Source organism: Stomoxys calcitrans, chromosome 3 (genome assembly GCF_963082655.1).
Source record: "Stomoxys calcitrans chromosome 3, idStoCalc2.1, whole genome shotgun sequence".
NCBI classification, from domain to species: domain Eukaryota; kingdom Metazoa; phylum Arthropoda; class Insecta; order Diptera; family Muscidae; genus Stomoxys; species Stomoxys calcitrans.
In genome coordinates this window covers 126,435,053-126,461,053 of record NC_081554.1, presented here as the reverse complement: position 1 = coordinate 126,461,053, position 26,001 = coordinate 126,435,053, and the positions used below count along the sequence as shown (strand labels likewise).

Genomic DNA, 26,001 nt, shown 5'->3' with positions numbered 1-26,001 from the left:
CCTATAGTTAATGAGATAAATGGGCCCTATCAATGCGGTTTTAGACCTGGTAAATCCACCCTAGACCAGATATTCACACTGCGCCAAATCCTGGAAAAGACCCGAGAAGGACAAATCAACACCTACCACCTCTTTGTTGACTACAAAGCCGCCTTCGATACTCCTTTACGTTCAAACGCATTTCAAGCCATGTCTGAGTTTGGTATCCCTGCAAAATTAATAAGACTCTGCAGGATGACACTTGCTGATACGCGTTCCTCAGTAAGAATAGGAAAGAATCTCTCCGAACCATTTAATACCAAACGAGGTTTCAGACAAGGAGGCAGCCTCTCGTGTGATCTCTTTAATATCCTGCTGGAGAAGATTATACAAGATGCAGAAGTGAATAGATATGGCACACTAATCACAAGAGAGCACATGCTACTCGCCTATGCCGACGATATCGATATCATAGGTCGGTCACCGGAAGTAGTAACTGCAGCCTTTCAAAGAATCGAAAGAGAGTCAGTGAAAATGGGTCTGGCAGTAAATGGAGATAAGACGAAATGGATGGTCTCCACTCCCAAAAAGCCTTGTACAACCGAGCAGATAAAGAACATGGAGAAAGTTGGGAACCACAACTTTGAGATAGTCAGTAACTTCATCTACCTCGGCACCGCCGTAACCGAAACGAATGACACCAGTTTTGAGATAAAGCGAAGAATAATACTGGCAAACAGATGCTACTTTGGACTAAGTAAGCAGTTTAGAAACAAGGCCACCTCTCGACAGACGAAGACTACACTTTACAAGACACTGATACTACCCGTGCTGTTATATGGTTCTGAAGCATGGGTACTTGTGAAAGCAGATGAGGCAGTGCTTTGAGTATTTGAGAGAAAGATTCTTCGTAAAATATATGGACCAGTTTGCGTTAACGGAGAATGTAGGCGACGTATGAACCACGAGCTGTATGACGACGATAGCATAGTTACACGCATCAAAATATTGGGTTGCCCAAAAAGTAATTGCGGATTTTTCATATAGTCGGCGTTGACAAATTTTTTCACAGCTTGTGACTCTGTAATTGCATTCTTTCTTCTGTCAGTTATCAGCTGTTACTTTTAGCTTGCTTTAGAAGAAAAGTGTAAAACAAGTAAAAGCGTGCTAAGTTCGGCCGTGCCGAATCTTATATACCCTCCACCATGGATCGCATTTGTCGAGTTGTTTTCCCGGCATCTCTTCTTAGGCTAAAAAGGATATAAGAAAAGAGTTGCTCTGCTATTAAAACGATATCAAGATATGGTCAGGTTCGGACCACAATTAAATTATATGTTGGAGACCTGTGTAAAATGTCAGCCAATTCGAATAAGAATTGCGCCCTTTGTGGGCTCAAGAAGTAAAATAGAGAGATCGATTTATATGGGAGCTGTATCGGCCTATAGACCCATTCAGACCATAACAAACACGTATGTTAATGGTCATGAGAGAATCCGTCGTACAAAATTTCAGGCAAATCGGATAATAATTGCGACCTCTAGAGGCTCAAGAAGTCAAGATCCCAGATCGGTCTATATGGCAGCTATGTCAGGTTATGAACCGACTTGTACTTTTTTTTACATAGTTGTTGAAAGTAACAATAAAAAACGTCTTGCGAAATTTCAGCCAAATCGGATAGGAATTGCGCCCTCTAGAAGCTCAAGAAGTCAAGTCCCCAGATCTGTTTATATGACAGCTATATCAGGTTATGAACCGATTTGAACCATATTTGGCACAGTTGTTGGATATCATAACAAAATACTACGTGCCAAAATTCATTCAAATCGGATAGGAATTGCGCCCTCTAGAGGCTCAAGAAGTCAAGACCCAAGATCGGTTTATATGACAGCTATATAAGGTTATGGACCGATTTGAACCATACTTGGCACAGTTGTTGGATATCGTAACAAAACACGTCGTGCAAAATTTCATTTCAATCGGATAAGAATTGCGCACTCTAGAGGCTCAAGAAGTCAAGACCCCAGATCGGTTTATATGGCAGCTATATCAGGAAATGGACCGATTTGAACCATACTTGGCACAGTTATTGGATATCATAACGAAACACGTCGTGCAAAATTTCATTCCAATCGGATAAGAATTGCGCCTTCTAGAGGCTCAAGAAGTCAAGACCCCAGATCGGTTTATATGGCAGCTATATCAGGTTATGGACCGATTTGAACCATACTTGGCACAGTTGTTGGATATCATAACGAAACACGTCGTGCAAAATTTCATTCCAATCGGATAAGAATTGCGCACTCTAGAGGCTCAAGAAGTCAAGACCCAAGATTGGTTTATATGGCAGCTAAAGGGTGATTTTTTTGAGGTTAGGATTTTCATGCATTAGTATTTGACAGATCACGTGGGATTTCAGACATGGTGTCAAAGAGAAAGATGCTCAGTATGCTTTGACATTTCATCATGAATAGACTTACTAACGAGCAACGCTTGCAAATCATTGAATTTTATTACCAAAATCAGTGTTCGGTTCGAATATATATATATATATATATATATATATATATATATATATATATATATATATATATATATATATATATATATATATATATATATATATATATATATATATATATATATATATATATATATATATATATATATATATATATATATATATATATATATATATATATATATATATATATGAGAGCTATATCTATATCCGAAACTATTTTTATGAAATTCATCAGTAATGTCGAAAGAAATACCTTCCTGCCAAATTTCGAGAGTATCGTTCCATTAACAAATGACCATTTCATTGCATTATTACTGCAAATCGGACGAACATATATATGGGAGCTATATCTAAATATATGTATATATAAATATGAACCGATTTTTTCCGATTTTAATAGGCTTCATCTCTAGGCCGAAAAACATGCCTGTACCAAATTTAAAGACGATTGGATGAAAATGGCGACCTGTAGTTTGTACACAAATTAACATAGACAGACGGACATAGCTAAATGGAACCAGAAAGTCATTCTGAGTCGATCGGCATACTTATCAATGGGTGTATCTCTCTTTCTTCTGGGTGTTACAAACAAATTCAATAAATTATAATACCCTGTACCACAGTAGTGGTGAAGGGTATAACTAGAATGCTAATTTGATAGTGTACAGAAGTTTGACAGCCTAGTGGAAATTTGCGCCACCATACACCCTAACCACAGGGTTGTATCGTTGATATCGTTTTTGTTGGTCTTATGACATTACCTTCTTATTATACCAAGGGGGTATAGACAAATAGACATTTGTTGTGCTTAATTTTAGTACTAGATAGACAATGGCTAAAATAAAATGCAAAAAAGTTTCCAGTGTAAGTCTGCTTGTTGCCATGATGTGGTGTTTTATTTAAGTACTGGACAAACAAGCCGTTAATAGCAAAAATAAAACGCAAAAAAGTTTCCAGTGTATGTCTGCTTGTTCCCATGATGTGGTAACGCGACACACACATAAACTAAGTGTTGTTACTTTATTCGGTTTTGACGAAAAGTGTTCGTTACGTTATAACATGTTTTCCGTCTAGGGAAAATTTACATTTCACGACGTCCATAAAGAGCACAACCACAGTTCCTACAATCAGGAAAATGGTGCACATAAAATAAAGTAAAAAAACTTAGTTCAAATTAGTTTGCCAATTTTAATCTAATTTGGCTAAATTTTGATTAAAATAAGCAAGAAATTGCACGATTTACGTAAGTTTTACTCATCTGTAATTAGTGGCAAATAGTTCATAAACTTGGGTTTGGGAAGTTATTTTACTTAACCAAGTTTCTTCTGAACAAGTTAAATATTCCTTTTGCAATCAACGTTTTTATTTACCCAATATAAACATGTTGTTATTTTAAGTTCAAGTGGTACTCTGTTTAAAGTGAGGAAAATGGCAAAAAGAAATTTTATTGGCAACGTTGACATCATTGTCGGCATCAATTTTTTTTTTTTGCAAATTTGCATAAATTTTTGATTTCCCGAACACAGCTAGAGTGATGTAGGTATTCTTCGAAATAGTCCTGGAAATTTGTTGTTGTTGCAGCAGTGAGTTCAAGTGGTACTGTGTTTATAGTGAGGAAAATGGCAAAAAGAAAATTTAGTGGCAACGCTTGACATCATTGTCGGCATAATTTTTTTTGTGCAAATTTGCACAAATTTTTGATTTCCCGAATACAGCTAGAGTAATGTAGGTATTCTTCGAAAAAAGTCCTGGAAATTTGTTGTTATTGTAGCAGTGTGTGTTATACACAGTGGCGGCAGCCCTTGCCGATGAAGAAATCCATCGGGTCAATCCCGTACGTACAATCAGCTGCCATGGGACTGTAATAAGCAAAAGTGAAAACATGTGATATGAATCTAATAATTCGATTTAATAATAAAAATTTACATCGTATAAAAAATGTAAACAATTATAAAATAATAAATTTGGTAAGAAATGAAATCCATCTCTTGTTTTTGCGGAAATAATGTTTTTCGTTTTCAACTCTGAATAAAATTATAGGAAGAAATTTATTTTGTGTCAACTTCAGCGTTTTCGCAGAGATTGGTTATCATCACTTTTGCTAAGAAGAGAACATACAGATCTAGAGTTCGATTCGTCCCGAAATTTTGGTAAGCATGAGAATTAAAAAAATAATATTCTGTTAATTTAACGGTTTTTTTAACTTGGTTGCAGGAACTTTTTAAATTGAAATGCGATCTACATTTTGTGCAGCTATGGAATGTATTTACGCAGATGTTTTCACAAAGGATTTATACTAATAACTACAGCCTGTGGCACACTTTTTGTTGGTGAGAATTAGACTAAAATAAAATCGTGTATCTATACTTAACACTTAGGTTTCTTTTCAACAGTTTTTCTCTGAATCAATAAAATGTTGTGCCACAATTGGCAATTTCTCCAAAGCCACTGTGAACTTATAGTGTGAATGTTTTTAATTGAATCGTTAATATATATGAAATACATATTCGCAAATGTGTACATGAAAAAATTAATAAACAAAAAACAAGACTAGTATTAAATAATTGAATAAAAAAACGAGTAAGAGCGTGCTAAGTTCGGTCGGGCCGAATCTTATATACCCTCCACAATGGATCGCATTTGTCGAGTTCTATGCGCGGTATCTCTTTTAAGGCAAACAATAAATATTGAAGAAGAACTGTTATGCTATTGGAGCTTTATCAAGTTATAGTCCGATTCGGACAATAAATGAATGCTGAACATTGTAGAAGTCATTGTGTAATATTTCAGTTCATTCGGATTAGAATTGCGCCTTGTAGGGGCTCAAGAAGCAAAATCGGGAGATAGGTTTATATGGGAGCTATATCAAGCTATTGATCGATTCAGACCATATTAGACACGTATGTTGAAGGTCATGAGAGAAGCCGTTGTACAAAATCGGATGAGAATTTCGCCCTCTAGAGGCTCAAGCAGTCAAGATCCCAGATAAGTTTATATGGCAGCTATATCAGGTTATGTACTGATTTGCGCCATACTTAGCACCTCATGCAAAATTTCAGCCAAATCGGATGAGAATTGCGTGCTCTATTGGCTCAAGAAGTCAAGATCCAATATCGGTTTATATGACAGCTATACCATCTGAAAAGATTTGAACCATACTTAGTACAGTTGTTGGAAGTGACACCAAAACACCCCGTGCAAAATTTATGTCAAATCGGATGAGAATTGCGCCCTCTAGAGGCTCAAGAAATCAAGACCCAAGATCGGTTTATATGGCAGCTATTACTTTTCGCGATTACTTTTCGAAACACTTCATAAACATCAATAATAAAATCACAATTTTTTACAATTTTAGAGTAAATAATGAGGGAATGTCCTGCTGAATGAAATAAGCAAGTTTTTTTGCTCTAAACTCTAAAAAAAAGTAATCGGCGAAAAATATCGCAAAAAGCGAATATAGCACCCGTCTTAAGGGTTTGTTAGTGGCACTGATCTTGCTCACACAGAAAAAATATTGACCTAAATTTGACCAATTTAACATGGTATTGATTTATAAAAATATTTTTAACAAAGTTATTAATTGCTTTGATAATTGTTGAAATTGAAATTCCGTTTGCTATTGAATCATGACATCTGATTGTTTAATGTCTAATGTATACCAAATTTTTATTTGCATGAATTAAAATTGTATATAATAACATAAACGGTATGTATCTATTGCTACAAAAAGCAAGATGGTTTTGTGTCCTCTTTCACACACAGTTAATGCGAATAAAAGTGCAAATGGTTCAAATATTTGTATCTTGCTTCTCGCCCACACAATCATATTTTATATTTTTGCATTCCTGATGTAATTCAATAGAAGACAACTATTAGCGCGGTTAGACAAAAATAAATTTGGCAAAAAAAAACATCTAGAAAGTGAAAATGTTTAAACCACTTCATAAAACTCAATAATTTTTAAATAAAATAAACTGATTATGTGCAAAACAGGAAATCGATAATATGTGAATACATAAATGGACGAATTATACATGCGGAACGCACATAAGATGGAGAACGGTGTATAAATTAAATAAGGTATGTATGTATTTATGTATATTGATGTTGCCCTATTGTATTGGAATATTTAATTATCCATATATAACTTAGGTATCTTTATATTCAACAACAGACACAACCCTTCATGTGGATCAATTCTTCGAGATTTTTATCACTAAAAGCTTTACGAATTTTTTCAATAAAGAAATAATTTCTACTTTAAGCCTAGTACTGACTCCATTCACAGCGAAAATGCCTATTAAATTATTGCGAAATCCAACGGACTATTTTCTTTGTCAGGACACAAACAAAAGTCAAACAACAACACACAATAAAGACAACAGTATTGAAACAGAGTTGATTCGGCCAATTTCGTGAGCATTTAATTGCAATTAAAATTGTGCGAAATTTATCCTGATGCAGCGACATGTTGCTAATATTTTACTCGTTGAACTCAGTACCACTTGTACTTATAGTGCGTTTTGACAGTTGTTCGTTTGAAAAGTCGAAGTCAGTACTAGGCTTTAGACTCTTTACAGAGATGACAATGGCGATGAAAATTCTATGATGTATAGTAAAAGCCCAAGTGAACGAATTACAGTCCAATCCCTTTTCTAAAATTTCATCTACCTGCGCATAATGCTTTTTAATGACTTTGGTTTGAAGCCTCATTGGCAGCAGTCAAAAATGAAATCACAGTTGAAAAGTTGACTGGGAATTTTTCGTCATCTACACAGTGTCCACACTACAATGAATAAACTAAAAGATTTTGTTAACCAATGAAATCAATATATTTCTACCATTAAGGCCCTCTCCACTTGTAACACTAGTTTTTTGTTTTTAATAAAAAGACAAAATATTTTTTATGCAGTAATATTTAATTTTTTTTCAGCATTTAATCGACTGAAGAAAAAAATGCTTATTTATTTATTTTTATTAGGTCAGTTAAACGTGTTTTTAAAAGCATACAAAATTTCCCAATAAATTGTCTTATTAAGTAGATAACCGCTTTAATTGAATTATCCAGCTTGTCATAAATGCAAATTAAAAACTCGTTTATTGATAATACAAATTTGTTTATAGGACCGATTACAGCAAAATTTTTAATTGAATATACAAATTTCTTAATTCAATCAAGATTTTCATTTTTTCTGTGTACTTACTCGGGGTGGCAAAAATTAAGTATTTGTGGATGCATTAATAAGAAAGTATTTGTTGATAAATATAAATAAATATACTTCTAAAAAAAATAAATGTTTTTTCAAAACAAGCTATTGCAATAAATCTGTACAAAGTTATAACAATTGTGAAAGAACGTGTTGTGCTTTTGATCCTGCAATTTGAACATTATTTTGATACACGTGCAAGATGCTGGCAGAGGCTTTTGGAAAGTTGTGCTTATTTAACTTATACCAGTGAAAATTCTACAAAATCAAATTATTTTTACAAAAGATGCATTTGTTTCTTTTTTACTAATTTTGGGTTTCGTTATTTATTAATTTCGAAGGGGTGGGTGTTTGTTGAAAATACAACACATTCATGAATTTCAGAAAGATCCACACACTTACATTTGTGTGTACACATGCACGTAAACAGCTGATAAATTGGTTGGTGCCATATTATTTTTAATATGTAAATGGCAATATTTTGGTCAAAGAATACCAAAAAACCAATTGTGATAACCTTGTCAAACTACCGAACAATGATTTGCGCAATCGAAACGTAGTACCAGCATTGAGCGAGAAAATCTGATTAATAGTTAAATAAAACACCCATTATACCCCTGACAAATAATTATACGCGCATTGTGTAAAACTGCGCTAAAAAACTAAAATAATTTTTTTTTTAATTTTTTCTTTGTTGAGTTTGTTTTTTTACTCATTTAGTATTATCACATAAAATTTCGAAGAATTTGCAAATTTTTCTGATAGGAAAAAATATTATTTTATAGAAAATATTTATATACATATGCATAATTAATTTCTTTTCACAATGTATTGTTATGTATCTTCGTTTTAAATTAAATATTTTGTACCATTTTGGTTTGTCCTTATGTATAAAGACATTTTGGAGTATCCTTGGCATAGAATCAAAACCCCGTTTACACTGCTCATTAAATCCGGATTTAAGGTTCCTGTCAGCTGATTTTATGAAGGGAAAACAGATGATAGAGCCATTAAATCCGGATTTAAAGAGCAGTGTAAACAGGGTTCAACATAAACTTTTAAGGGTTGCCATATCACTTTTTGCCTATAAAACAATAAGATATGACATTTGCAAAAGTTGATTAGGTATAATTTGGACGCATAGGTGGAATTGTATTCATTGGAATTGGACTACTATCACATCTTACAATATTTTCTTGAAATTTTCACAGATGGTGCATAATAACCCCGTGGTAAAATAGGGTAGTAAATTTTTTGATATCTGAGGGGGGGCGGACCCTCCCCCTTACCCCAAGCCCCCAAAAACACCTGATATCCGAATGTGGGACCACGTTTCTGGCGGTCCACCCCAAACTGGACTTATTTACTGACCATGGGAATGTGGGGCTTAAATAAAAGGTATTTGAATGTAGAATACGAATCTGATATCCAAATATGGGGCCAAGTGTTTGGAGGGCCGCTTCTCACCAAAAACATCCCCAAAGGAGACAAACACAACCATAGCAATGTGAGGCTCAAATGAAAGGCCTTTGGGAGTAAAGCACGAATTTGATATCAATATTCGGGAAAAGTGTCTATGGGGCCACGCCACCCCCACAACACCACCCAAATAGTAAATATTTTCTGACTATTGCAATATGAGGCTCAAATAAGAGGGTTTTTAAAGTGGAACACGAATCCGATATATATTTTCAAGGCCAACTCACTGAGTGGCCGGCCACCCATTCCCCAAAACACCCCCAAGCCGGTGATGTTTGCCGACTACGGAAATATGGGGCTCAAATTAAGAAATGTGGGAGTAGACCACGTATCTGATATCAACATTAGGGGCCAACTGTCTAGCGGACGTTCCACCACCATAACAACCTCCAAATAGGACGTATTTGCTCACCAAGACAATTTGGGTCTTAAAGAGAGTGGAACTAAATATTCATAGTTTTTAGGACCAATACCCCAAACCGGACGTATTTGCTGACTTTTGCAATAAGGAGTTTAAATGAGATTAGAAAACGAATTTTATATCCAATTTTGAGGGCAATGCCAATATGGGGTTCAAATAAATGATATATAGTTATATGAGAATAGAGCACGTTGCTGATATATTTTCCAGGCTTAGTGTTTGGGGGACCACTCCAATCCCCAAAACACCCCTAAATCGGGCATAGTTACCGATCATGTCAATATGGAGCTTCAATGAAAGGTATTGGGGGGTAGAGCACGAATTGATACTCATTTTAGGGACCAATTTTCTGGGGGTCTACTCCTTTCCCAAAATACCCCACAAACAGCATTCAGATAAAGGCACTTGTATTGTTAAACTGTTTGTCAAGCGATATACTATTTTCATAGCATGGTTTTTCACTAAAAGCTCTTTAATTGTCGAAAATAAATATTCCAGGGAAAATTTTGTTCCATATAAAGTAAAAGAAGGTGCAGCGGAGCAGGCCCGGGTCAGCTAGTTATATATATAATTATGCTGCTGTTATACAACCAAACACTGTTATAACGCCTAGACCATCAATGTATGACTTCTCAAAGTAGATGGGCCTTATTGTTAGCGATTCTGAAGAATCATATGAAGACCCCTACTAGCTCAAGCCATAGAGGCCTACAGTGTTCTATACGAATTCCTTGAAAACATAAGTAGTCCAGAAATTTCAGAGCCAAGTATAATGCAGGTACATTGCATACAAACTTACCAACAAGGTAAACAAAGAATTCTCGCGCAAAAACAAATAAATTGCATAAATACTTTGAATAATTATGTTTTTGTATTTTAAAAAGATATCTATATACCAATTTATATGAAATCATAAAAACTATGTATGATGTAGGAGAAATCAATAAAAATACCTAACCAAGTAAGAGCATGCTAAGTTCGGCCGGGCCGAATCTTATATACCCTCCACAATGGATCGCATTTGTCGAGTTCTATGCGCAGTATCTCTTTTAAGGCAAACAATAAATATTGAAGAAGAACTGTTATGCTATTGAAGCTTTATCAAGTTATAGTCCGATTCGGACAATAAATGAATGCTGGACATTGTAGAAGTCATTGTGTAATATTTCAGTTCATTCGGATAAGAATTGCGCCTTGTAGGGGCTCAAGAAGCAAAATCGGGAGAACGGTTTATGTGGGAGCTGTATCAAGCTAATGATCGATTCATACCATTTTAGACACGTATGTTGAAGATGATGAGAGAAGCCGTTGTACAAAAATTCTGCCAAATCGGATAAGAATGCGCTCTCTAGTGGCTCAAGAAATCAAGATACCAGATCGGTTTATATGGCAGCAATATCAGGTTACGTACAGATTAGCGCCAAACTTAGCACAGTCATTGGATGTCATAACAAAACACCCATGCAAAATTTCAGCCAAATCGGATGAGAATTGCGCGCTCTATTGGCTCAAGAAGCAAGATCCAAGATCGTCTTATATGACATCTATACCAGATTATGAACCGATTTGAATCATACCTAACACAGTTGTTGGAAGTGATACCAAACCACCATGTGAAAAATTTCAGTCAAATCGAACGAGAATTGTGCCCTCTAGAGGCTCAAGAAGTCATGATCCAAGATCGGCTTATATGGCAGCTATATCAAAACACGAACCGATTTGAACAATACATAGCGCAGTTATTGGCTCAAAAAGTCCAGATCCCAGATCGGTTTATATGGCAGCTATATCAGGTTATAGACCGATGTGAACCATATTTGTCTCAGTTGTTGGAAGTTATAACAAAACACCTCATGCAAAATTTGGGCCAAATCGGTTAGGAATTGCGCCCTCTATCGGGTAAAGAAGTCCAGATTCAAGATCAGTTTATATGGCAGCTATATCAAGTTATGGTCCGATTTAAACCATACTTGGCACAGTTGTTAGAAGTCATAACGAAACACGTCATGCAAAATTTCACCTGAGAATTGCGTCCTCTAGTGACTTAAGAAGTCAAGATCCCAGATCGGGTTACATGGCAGTCATATCAAAACATGGACCGATATTGCCCATTTAAAATCCCAACCGACCTACAGTAATAAGAAGTATTTGTGCAAAATTTCAAGGGGATTTCGAAGGAAAGTTAGGGTGCTTTCGACAGACTGAGGGACGGACGGACATTGCTAGATCGACTTAAAATGTCATGACGATGAAGAATACATATACTTTATGGGGTCTTAGACGAATATATCGAGGAGTTACAAACAGATGGAACGATTACAAACAGAAGGAATCACATTAATTAGGGGTCATTAATTTGGAAGTTTTGAAAAATTTGCAACGTACACATGCCAACTCAGGTATATAGCCAACTTATATAAGATGCGCCCATTCATAAATACATATTAGAAAAATTTTCTAAAGTACGTAGTATAAATAGGTGTTCATTGATCGCTTTTCAGACAAACCTGAATAACGGCAAGGTAATTTTCCATTCAAGTTATTGAATACAATACATAATGTGATTCTCTCTTTTAACACGTAGAATAACTAGGAAACCTGAACAATGAACCTAGCCCAGTTTGAAGCAAGATCAAGAAGATGCAACGTGCCAATTGTTGATCGACCAGTAAGTGAACTGAGTCGCATCCCCCTGAAAAACCACTTCATTGGACGCTTCAAATTTCTTAAGTCTATTACCAAAGAACGGAGAGAGATGATCGATCTAATTGCTGTAGAGGTTACGTCCCTATGGAGCAAAACCTTGAACTTCCCGCATATATGTTGTGCAAAACCAACAAAAACTCTGAAAAACAACGAGCGCTGAGCTCAAATTAAAAGATGGGAAAGCTAAAACAATGAAAGAACTCCAGAATGTGTTAGATGAGTTCAACCGTGGGGATCAATTGTGATAATTGTTGCCGATACCACAAGCTTGAACACCGGCAAAAAGACATTCGTTTTATAGGTTGATTTTTTACCTATTATCTTTTTGGTAACACTGGTCTAAATAGCTCACGGACGTTACGTGTTTTGTTTCACAGTCAAACATTTTCAGTTTGGTCTATAATTTAACCATGAATCGTCTTACAAACGAACAACGCATGCAAATTATTGAATTTTATTATCAAAATGCTTGCTCTGTAGAGAAAGTTCATCGCGCGCTTCTTCCATTAAGCTATTTGGCTCAATGGGTACGTAAATAATCAAAATTGTAGATCTTGGAGTGAAGATCAGCCAGAAGCATTGCAAGAGCTACCAATGCATCCAGAAAAAAGTCACAGTTTGGTGCGATTTAGGGGCTTTTGGCATCATTGGACCGTAGTTCTTCCAAGATGATACGAATCGTAACGTAACTGTGGATGGTGATCGCAACGGTGGGATGATATCCAACTTTTTTTTTTTTTGGCCAAAATTCAAGAGCTTAGCATGTACGACATATGGTTTCAAACAAGACGGTGTCACATGCCACACAACACGCATAACAATGGACTTACTGAGAGGCGAGTTCACGTTCGGAACCGGTCAATTGGCCTCCTAGATCATGCGATTTAACGCCTTTAGAATATTTTTTGTGGGGCTATGTCAAAGCTCATGTCTATACAGACAAGCCCGCTTGTCATTGAAGCATTTATTCGTGAGTTACCGGCCGAAATGTTGAAAAGAACATTTGAATATTGGACTAAGCGGATGGAACATTTGAGGCGTAGTCAAGGTCAACACTTGCATGAAATATTCTTCAAACATTAATTTAAATGGACCGTACAATCGATGTTTTTTTAACTTTCCTATACTTTTAAAAATCTCCTTTTACAAAAAACAGAAAAAATCATGAAAATCACTCTATCCTATCCGATTTTACCCGACATCATTAAAGTCCATTTTTCAAAAAAGGTATTAAAACTTAGTTCATTTATTTTTAACACCCAGAAGGAAGGGAGATAGACCCACTGATAAGTATACCGATCGACTCATAACCACGTTCTGATTCTGATGATTTAACTTTAATCGATTCAAAAAGACTTAATGATTTTTTTTTTTAATTTTAATTTTTTTTAACTTTCCTATACTTTTAAAATTATCCTTTAAAAAAAATAGAAAAAATCATGAAAATCACTCTATCCTATCCGATTTTACCCGGCATCATAAAAGTCCATTTTTCAAAAACGTGTTTGGCTATGACTTCCAACAACTGTGCCAAGTATGGTTTAAATCGGTCCATAACCTGATATAGCTGTCATGTAAACCGATCTTGGGTCTTGACTTCTTGAGCCTCTAGAGGGCGCAATTCTTATCCGATTGGAATGAAATTTTGCACGACGTGTTTCGCTATGACTTCCAACAACGGCGCCAAGTATGGTTCAAATCGGTCCATAACCTGATATAGCTGTCATATAAACCGATCTTGGGTCTTGACTTCTAGAGCCTCTAGAAGGCGCAATTCTTGTACGACGGATCCTCATTTTACCATCAATATACGTGTTTATTATAGTCTGAATCGGTCTATAGCCTGATACAGCTCCCATATAAATCGGTCTGTCTATTTTACTTCTTGAGCCCCCAAATTCTTATTCGAATTGGCTGACATATTACACAGGTCTCCAACACATAATAGAATTGTGGTCCGTGCCGGACCATATCGTGATATCGCTCTAATAGGAGAGCAAATCTTTTCTTTTATCCCTTTTTTATCACGAAAAATAATAGTGAAAGAGCTATATTTGCACACAATTGTTATTTATTTAAAAGAAAATAAACGGTAATGCAACGTGAGTGCTACGAAAATTCTTTTTTATCATTTTGGCCCAAGTTGAAAAACTTTTCGTCCACGCTTTTAATGAACGCAAAATTCCATTTAATATAGAACCTAGTAAAGCAAACGAAATTGTTTTCACAGATTTTTTTACTATGTTTTTATATGTAGTTTCGCTGTGAAAACTTATGTTAGTACCCACCTTAATGAACAAATTGCAAAATTAAATCATCATACCGCAAGTAAAAAAGACAGTTTCACACATGTTTAATCCTAAACTGTAAGGCTTACTAGAAAAGAAGACAAAGCAATCTGAATATCTTGTATAATTTCCAAAATCTTTGCGCCGAACTCGATAGCTGTCGTATCGAAATTTTTCAAATGGCTACCGATTTTTTTTGCAAATCAGAGTTGATTTGAACATATGTTTGTGGCAAAACAAAACAACACAAATGGAAATTGCTGTCTAGCGGATCCGCTAGGTTATGGATAAATAAAACGCTCTTCCCTCTAAATGCTTTATACTTTAACGTTGGCAGCATTGACACCACATCCGAAATAATCAAATAACAACAAAACAAACAAATAAGTCATTTTAATTTTAAATAAATATTTCTCGGGGTTCATAAATGTGATTTTATTTAAATCCTAAGGAATTTTGTCACTTCAGAACGTTTAATCACCGAATAAATATGTTGCGTTCTTCCTCTTTTACTTTTGTCATTCAAATTGAATCATGACACCATATCCTTTAATAAACGGCGATAGATTAGCCACTTAGCTAAACGGGGACAGCATTTTCCTCTATACAAACTTAATGGGTAAATAAAACACCGCTAATAACATCTACCCGGCTATTGTAGGTTAGATTGAAAAGAGGGTGCGGATATCTTCGTCAGCACACCAAGTGCTGCCGACAAGGTACTTGAGGGGACGTTGTTGTTGTTGTTGTAGCAGTGTGTTGTACACTGAGGCGGCAGCCCTTGTCGATGAAGGAATCCATCGGGTCAATCCGGTACGTACAACCGGCTGTCATGGGATTGGGGGACGTTGATTCTACTTTGGTGTACGGTGATGGCATGTAAAGCAGTTGTAGTTCTACGCAGCCATCGAAATGCATGCTGATGCAGGTGTAGTCCCTCATGCGTCTTTGCTACTGGTGAGAGAAGGGAGATCGGTCTGTACGACTCCCCCAAACTCGGGTCCTTCCCAGGCTTCAGTAGTGGGATCACTCTGCCCATTTTCCGGACATCAGGGACTGAAAGTTTTCAAATGCAGGGGCCTAATTCTTGCATCCGCTATCGACTTATTACGATCGACTTTCGCATTTTTTGGAAAATCGCATCCGTTATCGATTAATTATTGGAATAGAATAGAAATGTGCGAGTTTTTTCCCGCAGCAATTTACCTATCGTAAATAACAAATAATTGTCTATTTTCAAGAATCTACACTAAAATAGGACATCGACGCATTTATTTCATAAAATAAAACAATAATTATAATATATTCACATTCTTGGTCCCTTAAATTGGACAAAAATTAACTCTGTGCTTAAGCCAAATTCGGTAAAGCAAATTATCCATAAATATGACCAAACCAACAGTTTGAATCATATAACCACTAAATTTAAGGCAGCAGGACACTTTCAAGCAAAAGGTTTTGACTTTATCCAATTGTACTTTGGCTGTTGTTCTCCTTGTGCCTGACCGAAAAAACAATTTGTTGTAAAAAACATTAACATATCGTTAAAAACAATATTGTTTAAAACGTGTTTTATTTATTTTGTTAGTAACAATAACTTTTTTCCATTTGCATTGTTTACCTTTGAGATGGCAAAATAGGCTCGTCGTATGGACTTTTCTTCCCGTTTTTGACAAATTAGATCATAAGCCATGCTCCAATTTGTACTTACGGAACGGAATTATTCTTCGAACAAAAACTCGTTCGTTAGCGGATGCGAGAACTAGGCCCCAGGTTGAGGACAGTAGTAAGGTACTCAACTCCAGGTAAATCGAGATACTTCAGTGTAGAGATTCCGTCGGGGCGAATAAAAATACCTCAATTTGTAACTAAAACTAACGTTTTATTTTTTTATTATTTGTAATATTAATCAATGAATATCGAACTGTATACATATATATTTAAAAAAAACTATGAATTGAAATTAAGTAGTAAGTGACAATGCAACGTGAATACTGAATATGAATTTTTAAAAAAGAAATTATAAATATTGACAATAATGTTTTGAACTGGTATGCTTAGTGCAAAGATGCATTATAAATGAATGCCGCTTATATTAGGGGTACTCACATACTTAAAAATACAAGAATACAATAATATAAAATATATAATTCATTTTCATAAATAGGTAATGGACACAATTAAAAAACGCAATTATTTTTACGCCAGAACGAAATGGAACGTTACAAAAGAGAGAATTTTTCAAAACATAAAGGAGGGAGTTTAAAGTATTCCGGGTAATATGTATAAAAGTAACTGATTTTATTGAATTTGTGTTTCATGACATGATTTAATGGTATACACTCATGTAGCATTTTTTTAAATGCATTGATGCTCTTCGTTCCCCTTAGTTTTCATAGATGATGTTTATATGTAATACGAATTGCTTGTTTGGCAAAGATAACGAAAAATTTGTATATTTGTAGTCTTCTTTCGATACCACTAATCATCGATGGTGTATTCTGGTAGTTTGTCGTACTTCGCTTTCGTACCTTCGTGATCAGTATCAACCAAAAGGATTGTATGTGAGTAACCCATGGCTACTTGAGGTATTTTCATGCTATCCATTTTGGGCACTTCCTTAGGAACTGTGGAAGATTTCTGGAATTCACCAATACCTAACTCACCGTATGTGGGAGAGGCACCCCAAGCAATTAGAGTATCGTCGGCTGAGATTACAATTGAAGTATTGGCACAGCCAACGGCGGTAATATTCCATCCGGACAAATCCTGTACCGGTTTCGGATACATGTTGGCTTCTCCCGTCTTCTTATTTTGGCCAAACAGAAAGAGGACGCCCAACTCGTTAACCACCAAGCTATATGTTGCGCCACAATAAACGCTCCGACCACCTCTGCCCTGAATGTCAAAGAATTTAATAAGACGTGGAACCATTTCATCCTTTGGTTCAGCATGTCCAAGGCGTCCAAATCCACCAAAGCCCCAACTGTAAACACGTTTCTTCGAATCGATAGCGACCTTTGGAAATGAAATAATTCATGTTTAGTTTTTTCTGCAGAATATGCAACAGCGATGTAATTTCCTTACCGTGTGATTGTTTCCGCAGGCAAAATCGACAATTTGCACGTTATCAACTGGTGTGACATGACCATCTTTACTCTTTTCTATGTAGAGAACAATCTTTTTCGGAGACGTTTCGAAGTGGAATGACAACTTATTGGCATTTACAAAATACTTGGCATCAGTGTTATGACCCAACTGTCCATATTCTGGCAAGCCAAATGTATGTAAATTTCCTTTGATATCCAATATTACTGAAAAATCAGCTCCACATCCTACGCGTATTATGGGTGGTCCACTATAGTTAATTAATGTTGGTGTTGGCACTATTGGTGTCGCGTTGCCAATTCCACATTGTCCCGACTTATTTTCACCGCAAGCGTACACTCTACCCGTTTCGGTTAGGAAAAGTGAATGATGTCGTCCCACTGCAGCTTGAACCACACTCACATTTTCCAATGCCGGAATAATTGTGGGTTTTTCGCATAATTTTGTGTCAGGCAAACCCAATTGCCCAGATGGATTACGTCCAAACGCCATAGCAATACGATCCATGTTGATGAGTATAGAATGTGCAGCCGAGCAACTACTAGCCGCAAAACGATACTAAAATTAAACAATGAATTTATTTAATTTTTGGAAATTATTAACATTCACTTTATGGAATGGGGTGGGATAGAACAAAGCATGTCATACGGGAACATAGAAAAATATTTTCATCGGTATTTATCCCATTACTAATACTAGCTCCATTTACAAGATTTTCGGTCATCTGAAACTTCTCTACGAAAATCTGTTGGCTCGGCTTGGCTACAAAACGAAGATAGTTATTTATATCATTACGTTAAAGCCCGTATCGGACAGCACTAAGTGATATGAGAGATGTGCATTAACACCTGACCATCGTTTTGTTTATCCGATTTTGATGAAATTTTATATTCTCATTATTAAGAGAGCATTTTTTATTTTTTTTTTTACAAACTTACCGCTTGTTAATTAAAAACTAGACTTTAGAGAGAAATTCATTGAATATTCATCTTAAAAAAGAAATTACTGAGGTTGTGCCATTCAAGAAATTTTCTTTCAATTTTTGCCTTTAATGAAAGCATCGCCAATATATTGCCTTAATCAGTATATTGTTTTTAAAGAAACAAACAATTTTTCAAAAACCGGAATAGGGATAGTGTAATTGCGGCATGTACCAGTAGTCGGCACTTATGTTTATTAAACTTAAATAACTAAATAAGATATGTAAAACTTTTTATTAAAAAAAGGCCAATAATAGTCAATAATACTGGCTTTCCTTGTAAACAAACATATCTGAGCTTATATTACAGACTACGCCAGAATTACGTTTTTAGTGAGAGATGTCAATCAACAAATGCGACAGTACATGTTCTTAATAAAAAAATGAATGGAAGAATCAGCTTTAAGAATTAAGAAAGCGTTGAAAATTTTAAATTTTCAATCATAAATAATTTTTAATGATAATGTACAATCAAGGGGAACAGTCGCAAACATTATGTAAAAAACATAATGTTTGACAAATTTTTTCAACGGCTCTGTAATTGCATTCTTTCTTCTGTCAGTTATCAGCTGTTACTTTCAGCTTGCTTTAGAAAAAAAAGTGCGAGAAATTTTGTTTACATTTGTTTGTTTGGCGTCAATTTTAATATGGGTACCACATGTATTGAAAGAAATTCATTTAACAAACCGAATCAACGCTTGTGATATGCACCTTAAACGCATTGAATTCGATCCGCTTTTAAAACGAATCATAACTGGAGATGAAAAATGGATTGTTTACAACAACGTTAGTCGAAAACGATCATGGTCCAAGCATGGTGAACCAGAAGCTGATATCCACCAAAAGAAGGTTATGCTGTCTGTTTGGTGGGATTGGAAGGGTGTGGTATATTTTGAGCTGCTTCCAAGGAACCAAACGATTAATTCGGATGTTTACTGTCAACAATTGGACAAATTGAATACAGCCATCAAGGAGAAGCGACCAGAATTGGTCAATCGTAAAGGTGTCATATTCCACCAGGACAACACTAGACCGCACACATCTTTGGTCACTCGCCAAAAACTGAGTGAGCTTGGCTGGGAACTTTTGATGCATCCACCATATAGCCCTGACCTTGCACCATCAGACTACCATTTATTTCGATCTTTGCAGAACTCCTTAAATGGTAAAACTTTCGGCAATGATGAGGCTATAAAATCGCACTTGGTTCAGTTTTTTGCAGATAAAGGCCAGAAGTTCTATGAGCGTGGAATACTAGATTTGCCCGGAAGATGGCAAAAGGTTATCGAACAAAATGGCAATTATATATTTGATTAAAGTTCATTCTAAGTTTTATTAAAAACGCATTTACTTTCTTTTAAAAAATCCGCAATTACTTTTTAGGCAAACCAATAAATCTCCTGGTTTTAATCCAGGCGAGAAAATATGAAAACATGTTCCTTAAATGATATAACCACGCTGCAGCCTCTTAAAAATAAAAGCTGAAATTTGGTCCAGATTATTCTTTGTTAGGTTCAGCTCGATTATAGAGACTCCATATACATCTTTATGCTGTCCCCAGTTTAACGTCTTCAGCTCATAAAGGAATATTTTTTACACAATTTTTTCGAAATTTCCAAAAATGTGTCATGTTACATCTCTTTTTATTCGAAAATGGTCCAGATCTTCTGTTTAAGGTTTTGAGCTTATAAAAAACTAATTTTATAGCCGATTTCGTTAAAAATGTAATCAATGCGTTGTAGGGAGAGATGTGTATGATACCCTCTACATTCGCGTCGAATATGATCCCTATCGGCCAATATTTGGATATAGCTTCTATATAGATTTATCTCTCGATTGAATTTCCTAGACTCATAAATGGCTTATATTTTAACCGACATACATGAATTCTGGTTAAATAGGTAACATTGATTTTATATATATCATTTCCCAAAACGGTCCACACCCAATCTTAGATGAATATAGTTATTATACATACCGATCTCCAGATGAGAAATATATCTATGGTTGTGGGTATCTAATTTTTGGGTTGAGCGATCATATATTTTTTATTTTTGCTAGTTTTTTGCGTTGAGTATGTGAGTAAATGTAAAGCTTGTGTTTTAAAATAAGTGATTCAGTAATTTTCTTTAACAATTTCTATTTAATCTACCAGAATACTATATGCCGAAAAATGGTGAAAAAGCACTTTTTTAAAAAAATTTAAAGTTTGCCAAAATTAATAAAACAAATTGAAATTTTATTCAAATACATCGAAAACAAAACAAATAGAATTATAAAACCTAAATTTCAGTTGAACATTTGTAATAGGAAGGAGAATGGATTGAAAAATACAAATTCCTTAAACTGCCGATTACTGGTTGTTGTTGTAGCAGTGTGTTATGCGTACGTACAACCGGCTGCCATGGGATTGCCGATTACTGGTACACTGACCCAGCGGATCAACTTTTCAACTCAATTTAAAAATTATTTTTAATTCTTAACATTGGAAAAAATTTCAAAAATACACCTTAGATGGTAAACAGATTTTATACCCAAGACTAATACTGTAATACAAGATATTATAACTTAGTACAATTGTGTGTTACACACAGAAGGAATAGAGATAAGAGTCTACAATAACAGTTGAATTTTCGTAGTTTTTTCTAAAATTTCAAACTTATGGGAGCATTTCCTACTTATTTCATTTAAATACACCTTAAACTTTTTTTGTATTCTTCACAATTTAATTTAAAAAATCAAACAAACACAAATTCTAACAACAACCCGTTATGGCGCAGCTATGACCACCACACAGGCAGGAACTTTGAGCTCCAATGTGAATGGTTTTCTTCGTTATCACGAAAAGCTTAGATAGGAGCTGGGGAAGGCTTCCGCAGGTTGGGGAAGTGGAATGCTCCATACTGAGTAACTGCAACTGCAGTCGCGGACAATCAGCAGTATCAAGTAGAATCTAAGTGGAAGGTCAAGCGGCCCTCTCTTGCTAAAATACTGAGTGTCTATGATGCTCTATATGACAAGGCGAGTTATTGGCGCCTTTAAATAACAAATGACCATTTTGTTGTTCATGCGACGATCGGTCCTAAAGAACGGAACGAGTTTACTCATCTATAGGAGCTATGCGAGGATCGCCACCTTCACATGCAAAAGTGGCTACAACAGCAACAACTAATAATGGCACCTATTCGTGTTCCTGGGGTCATTTTAGTGGGATATGCAAAAAATAAAGTTTTTTTTTGCCAACTACCCCGTAAAATACAGTTCAGCCTAAATTGGTAAATAGACCCATAGGGCATTGGTTTGGTGTTTATTCCTGCGGCAACTCCTCACCAAACAAATGATCTTGGACGCTCATAGGCGAAGAGATAGTATATTAAATAAAATGTATGGGAAAGCCACTACCGTTATAACGTTAACACTGACATTTTTTCTTTTATCCCCCTTTAACCCCTAAAAAAAGCAAACGATGCTAAGGCTTCCCATATTACAAGACAACTACAATGTTTAAGTAAAAATTGTGCTCTTACCTTTTCGTCGGTAAAACGATGAAAGCTGTACAAATTTGGGCGAACTTTAACAACATTTTTGCGATCTCTTTTGCCTGTCAGGTCCCATGTAACCATGCCAGCAATTAACATATGCCCCGGAGTTTTCTCCATGGATGCCAACAAATCATCTGGCAGTTTAGCAGGGGGTTCCATTTCATCACTCGGTATCAGAACTTCCACTTGATTGGAAGAAGATTGGCCTTCCTCCTCAGACTCTTCGCTTACGTCGTCTTCGAAGTCAGACTCCTTCTTTTTGGGACGTCTTTTGCTGGGATTTCCATTTCCACCTGCTTTGCGTTTGGCCGACATTACACTAGAAAAATGAAATTACTGCAAAAAAAAGCGAAGCAAAAGAAATACAAAGAAAATGTTAAGTAGTAGCAGCGACGAACAAATACGTTTATATCTTAGTTGTTCTGGTGTTTGTAGCTTGGTCTCGATATACCCTCAACACCTAACATACCCTTTTCCCCTTCTTTGCTTCGACCATAAGTCGCACTTTTACCATCCAGTTAGCGCACACGATGACAAATTCTTGGCAAATTAAAACAAAGCAAACTATTCAACACCGGTCTCACAAGCGAACAGCCAGCCCCATCGATTGAGAGCGTCCATTCGTCTTTTCTCAACATAACAATTTGAGCTAATCCAACAAAAACAATGTACTCTTGGACATGTATTAGTGTTGGTGTCTATTGATAGTATTACAATGTAGCGCTGGACGACTTGACCAAGCCTAATGGAATGGGTATATGGAGAGTCGCAGGGAAGATGTATATGTGGTTAAACAAGAAGACAAAATGAAGAATACATTACGCGTAGTGCCCACAAAAAATTAATAACTCTTAAAGGAACGCCATTTGCGATATTCCCAAGTGTTTTACAATTTCAACACAAAATCACCAACCGGCTGTCTTCGAGGATTTAAGTAGAAATAAAAACCAGGTGGAATGTACTGACGCCGCAACAATTTTTTTTGCACATGAAAATTTTCACAAGCGCTGGCCACGTAGGATTATGAATTTCAATTTACTTATAGTCTCTAGTTTACATTCTACAAACGTACCTTTTATTTCGAAATTATCGCGATACAATATTGTTTGAAAACAAATAAAAGCAAAATCCAAAGAACTCAAACAAATGGACGACGCTACGACGCGCTCTGCTCTCTCACTCTCCTCTTTAATGAATCGCCATTTTGCCAAAATGCCAATAAACAGTATCAGAAAAAGTACCAAAGTATCAAAATTATCATCCCTGCGATAACACCGTTTCGCTCGGGGTTCACTAAAGAAGGATAGGTTCATGGTTGAATTAAGAAGGTTGGCTCACTTGCCCAACAACAACGCAATCAACGATAAAACCAAGATATATTCATTTACAGGTAGTGGCAGTTTCCCAACAACAAAATATTGACTGCAACTCTGATTTTGTGTATATTACTAGTTCGCGCCATTTTTCGTTGTTTGTGTGTTACAGTTCTAAACTATAATACACACACACAACCAAAACTCGTTGACAGATAGTGAACATCGCGAGAAAAAATTGTACTCAGCTAAAGATAAAACCCTGTGGCGATGGTGGTGCAGTGAGAATTTGATTTGAGAAAGTCAAGATTCTGGACACTTTCTAATTCACATTCTAGTTTTTATTTGCATTATCATGTGTAGCAGGCAATAGATCAAACGATTTATGATTAGAAACGCATAAATTATAAAATAAAATAAAAATAAAAGTGTGAAAAACCAAACCAAATGTACATTTATACTGGCCACTAAATCCGGATTTATAGCCTTTTCGAGATTAAAGTGTTAAATCCTGTGTTTTGATGCAGATTTTACCATACAAAAATAAATCCCATTTTTGCAGGATTTATTTTTAAATCCCAAATTAATCCCCGTGTACACCGCTCATTAAATGTGGAGTTAAGGCTCTCGTCATAACACACAAACGACGAAAAATGGCGCGAACTAGTAATGTACTACAAATCAGAGTTACACTGATCTCAGATCTTGACACATAGTGCACTCAATAATTTGTTGTTGGGCAACTGCAACCACCTGTAAATGTATATATCGTGAGTCTAAAGGTTGGTATTCTATTCTGCTTTCGAAATAGTCACTGAAATTTTTAATTGTTCCGCAAGCGAAATTTGACAACAGTTAAATGTTATTGTTTTCATACTAAAACACGTTTTTTATCTGCACTTATTATTTTCTTTATATAATTTAGTTTTTCGCAAATAAAAAAGGAAAAACGAACCATTTAACCCAACAAAACATTCAAAAATGATGCCGGCAATGGTTTGAGTGTTCCTTACTATTAACAGAGTACTAATTTTCCGCCTATTTTTAGCCAACGTTTTTTATATGGAGTTTGACAGCATTTCGCTTGAAAAGCCGAACAGAATACTCAGCTTAACAGGCTCGCCAGTTTATGAAGTTAACGACGTCGCTAACTTTGGAGAACAAAAATTTTTCTAACTTCACAGGGAGTGACAAAGTGACAAAAATGATATTAACGTAATTTGATAGAATAATATCATACCAACAATTTGATGCATAACTTGAGTCCGGGACATGCCAAGTCCCGAACAAAGTTTCCCAAATTTAATTTTGACATTGTTCGTCAAAACACTATTTCCAACGTGAAGGCCAGGAATAGAATTCGTTCAAAAAAGTGCGTAAATTTTATTGGTCTATCGATGGCTTCACTTTGCAAAGTATTTACTGAGTTCTTACCCTCCCCCTTACCCTAATTTTCAGAAACGCCAGTTCTCGGAGATGGGTGGTGCGATTTAAGCGAAATTTTTTGTGCTCTCATATAGTAACATAAAAATAAAAATTTGGGATCAATATTTCGGATGGGGTACCTAGGAGGGCTGCCCCACCCTAAAACCTACCAAACATATATTTAGACCAATCACGACAATATGGGACTCAAATGAAAGGTATTTAGGATAAGAAACCGCATCTAATGTCCAATTTTCGGATCAAGTGCTAGGGGGACCACCCCAACCGCCTAAACACCCCTAATCGGACATATTTACCGACCATGGCAATATGGTACTCAAATGAAAGATAGTTGCGAGTAGAATACGAATCTGATATCCAAATGTGGGACCACGTTTCTGGGGTCCCCTAAACACTCCCCAAACTGGACTTTGTAACGACCACTATATCTGTTGTGTTGTCATTTCGTGTGTCCTTTCTATTTTCTTTTGACATTTTCTATTTTATGGACATTCACAATGGTGATTTTCAGTGGCACAACCTATACATGAGCGTGGGACGTACAACAGGGTTTGCCATCTGTGCAGCAGAACAGGGTTGTATGTGAACGGCCAGGGTCTGGCAAACTATCACTTTCGAGAGAGGGGTTGCCATGAGAGAGTCAGAGTTTGATCATTTTTCCAGAGACATATTTTTTCCAGTCATTTCATTTTACTGAAATGTGACTGATTTGAGGGAACGTAAGCGTGCACATGTTCTTTTTCGTTTGGACATCTATACAACTCACACGTTTTAGCTCCACCCAAATTGGAGTGTTTAAATATTACGTTGAGAAGAGATATTTTATAAGTGATTCAATTGAAAAGTTTTCGTTAGAATTAATTAAATTATTGACAAATGTGCGATAAGTTTTTTTTTGGATTTGAAAGATTATTCAAAGGTAAGAAAGTATATCGTGCTTGTTGTTTTGTATAGGGAGTCGAATTGTTCCAAATGACCATGTGCGATGAAATTCTGACGGATTTTTGTTTTT

The 26,001-nt window shown here is 35.8% G+C and overlaps 1 protein-coding gene and 2 long non-coding RNA genes across 5 annotated transcripts; 2 read left to right on the top strand and 1 right to left on the bottom strand.

Annotated features, from left to right (window-relative positions):
- The first annotated feature begins 4,583 nt into the window (after window positions 1-4,583).
- LOC131996412 (uncharacterized) lies at window positions 4,584-4,945 on the top strand. The gene is made up of 3 exons (XR_009397846.1): window positions 4,584-4,650; window positions 4,715-4,830; window positions 4,894-4,945. It is a non-coding gene; the product is annotated as an uncharacterized LOC131996412 (long non-coding RNA).
- Window positions 4,946-6,121: 1,176 nt separating this feature from the next.
- On the top strand, window positions 6,122-7,417 carry LOC106089379 (uncharacterized). 2 transcript variants are annotated; one of them, XR_001221600.2, is made up of 3 exons: window positions 6,122-6,206; window positions 6,494-6,580; window positions 6,653-7,417. It is a non-coding gene; the product is annotated as an uncharacterized LOC106089379 (long non-coding RNA). The 2 variants fall into 2 exon arrangements; XR_001221599.2 differs by having other exon boundaries at window positions 6,135-6,206; window positions 6,363-6,580.
- A 9,176-nt stretch (window positions 7,418-16,593) lies between these two features.
- LOC106089387 (protein RCC2 homolog) lies at window positions 16,594-23,428 on the bottom strand. Of its 2 annotated transcripts, none has more exons than XM_013255217.1 (4): window positions 23,303-23,428; window positions 22,216-22,566; window positions 17,689-18,267; window positions 16,594-17,619 (listed from the first exon to the last, which is right to left on the bottom strand). In XM_013255217.1, exons 2-4 carry the CDS (start codon window positions 22,543-22,545, stop codon window positions 17,083-17,085), a joined length of 1,446 nt encoding a protein of 481 aa, XP_013110671.1. In that variant the 5' UTR covers window positions 22,546-22,566; window positions 23,303-23,428; the 3' UTR covers window positions 16,594-17,082. The 2 variants fall into 2 exon arrangements, with proteins under 2 accessions (XP_013110671.1, XP_013110672.1); XM_013255218.2 differs by lacking the exon at window positions 23,303-23,428 and adding an exon at window positions 22,700-22,860.
- Between the last annotated feature and the right edge of the window lie 2,573 nt (window positions 23,429-26,001).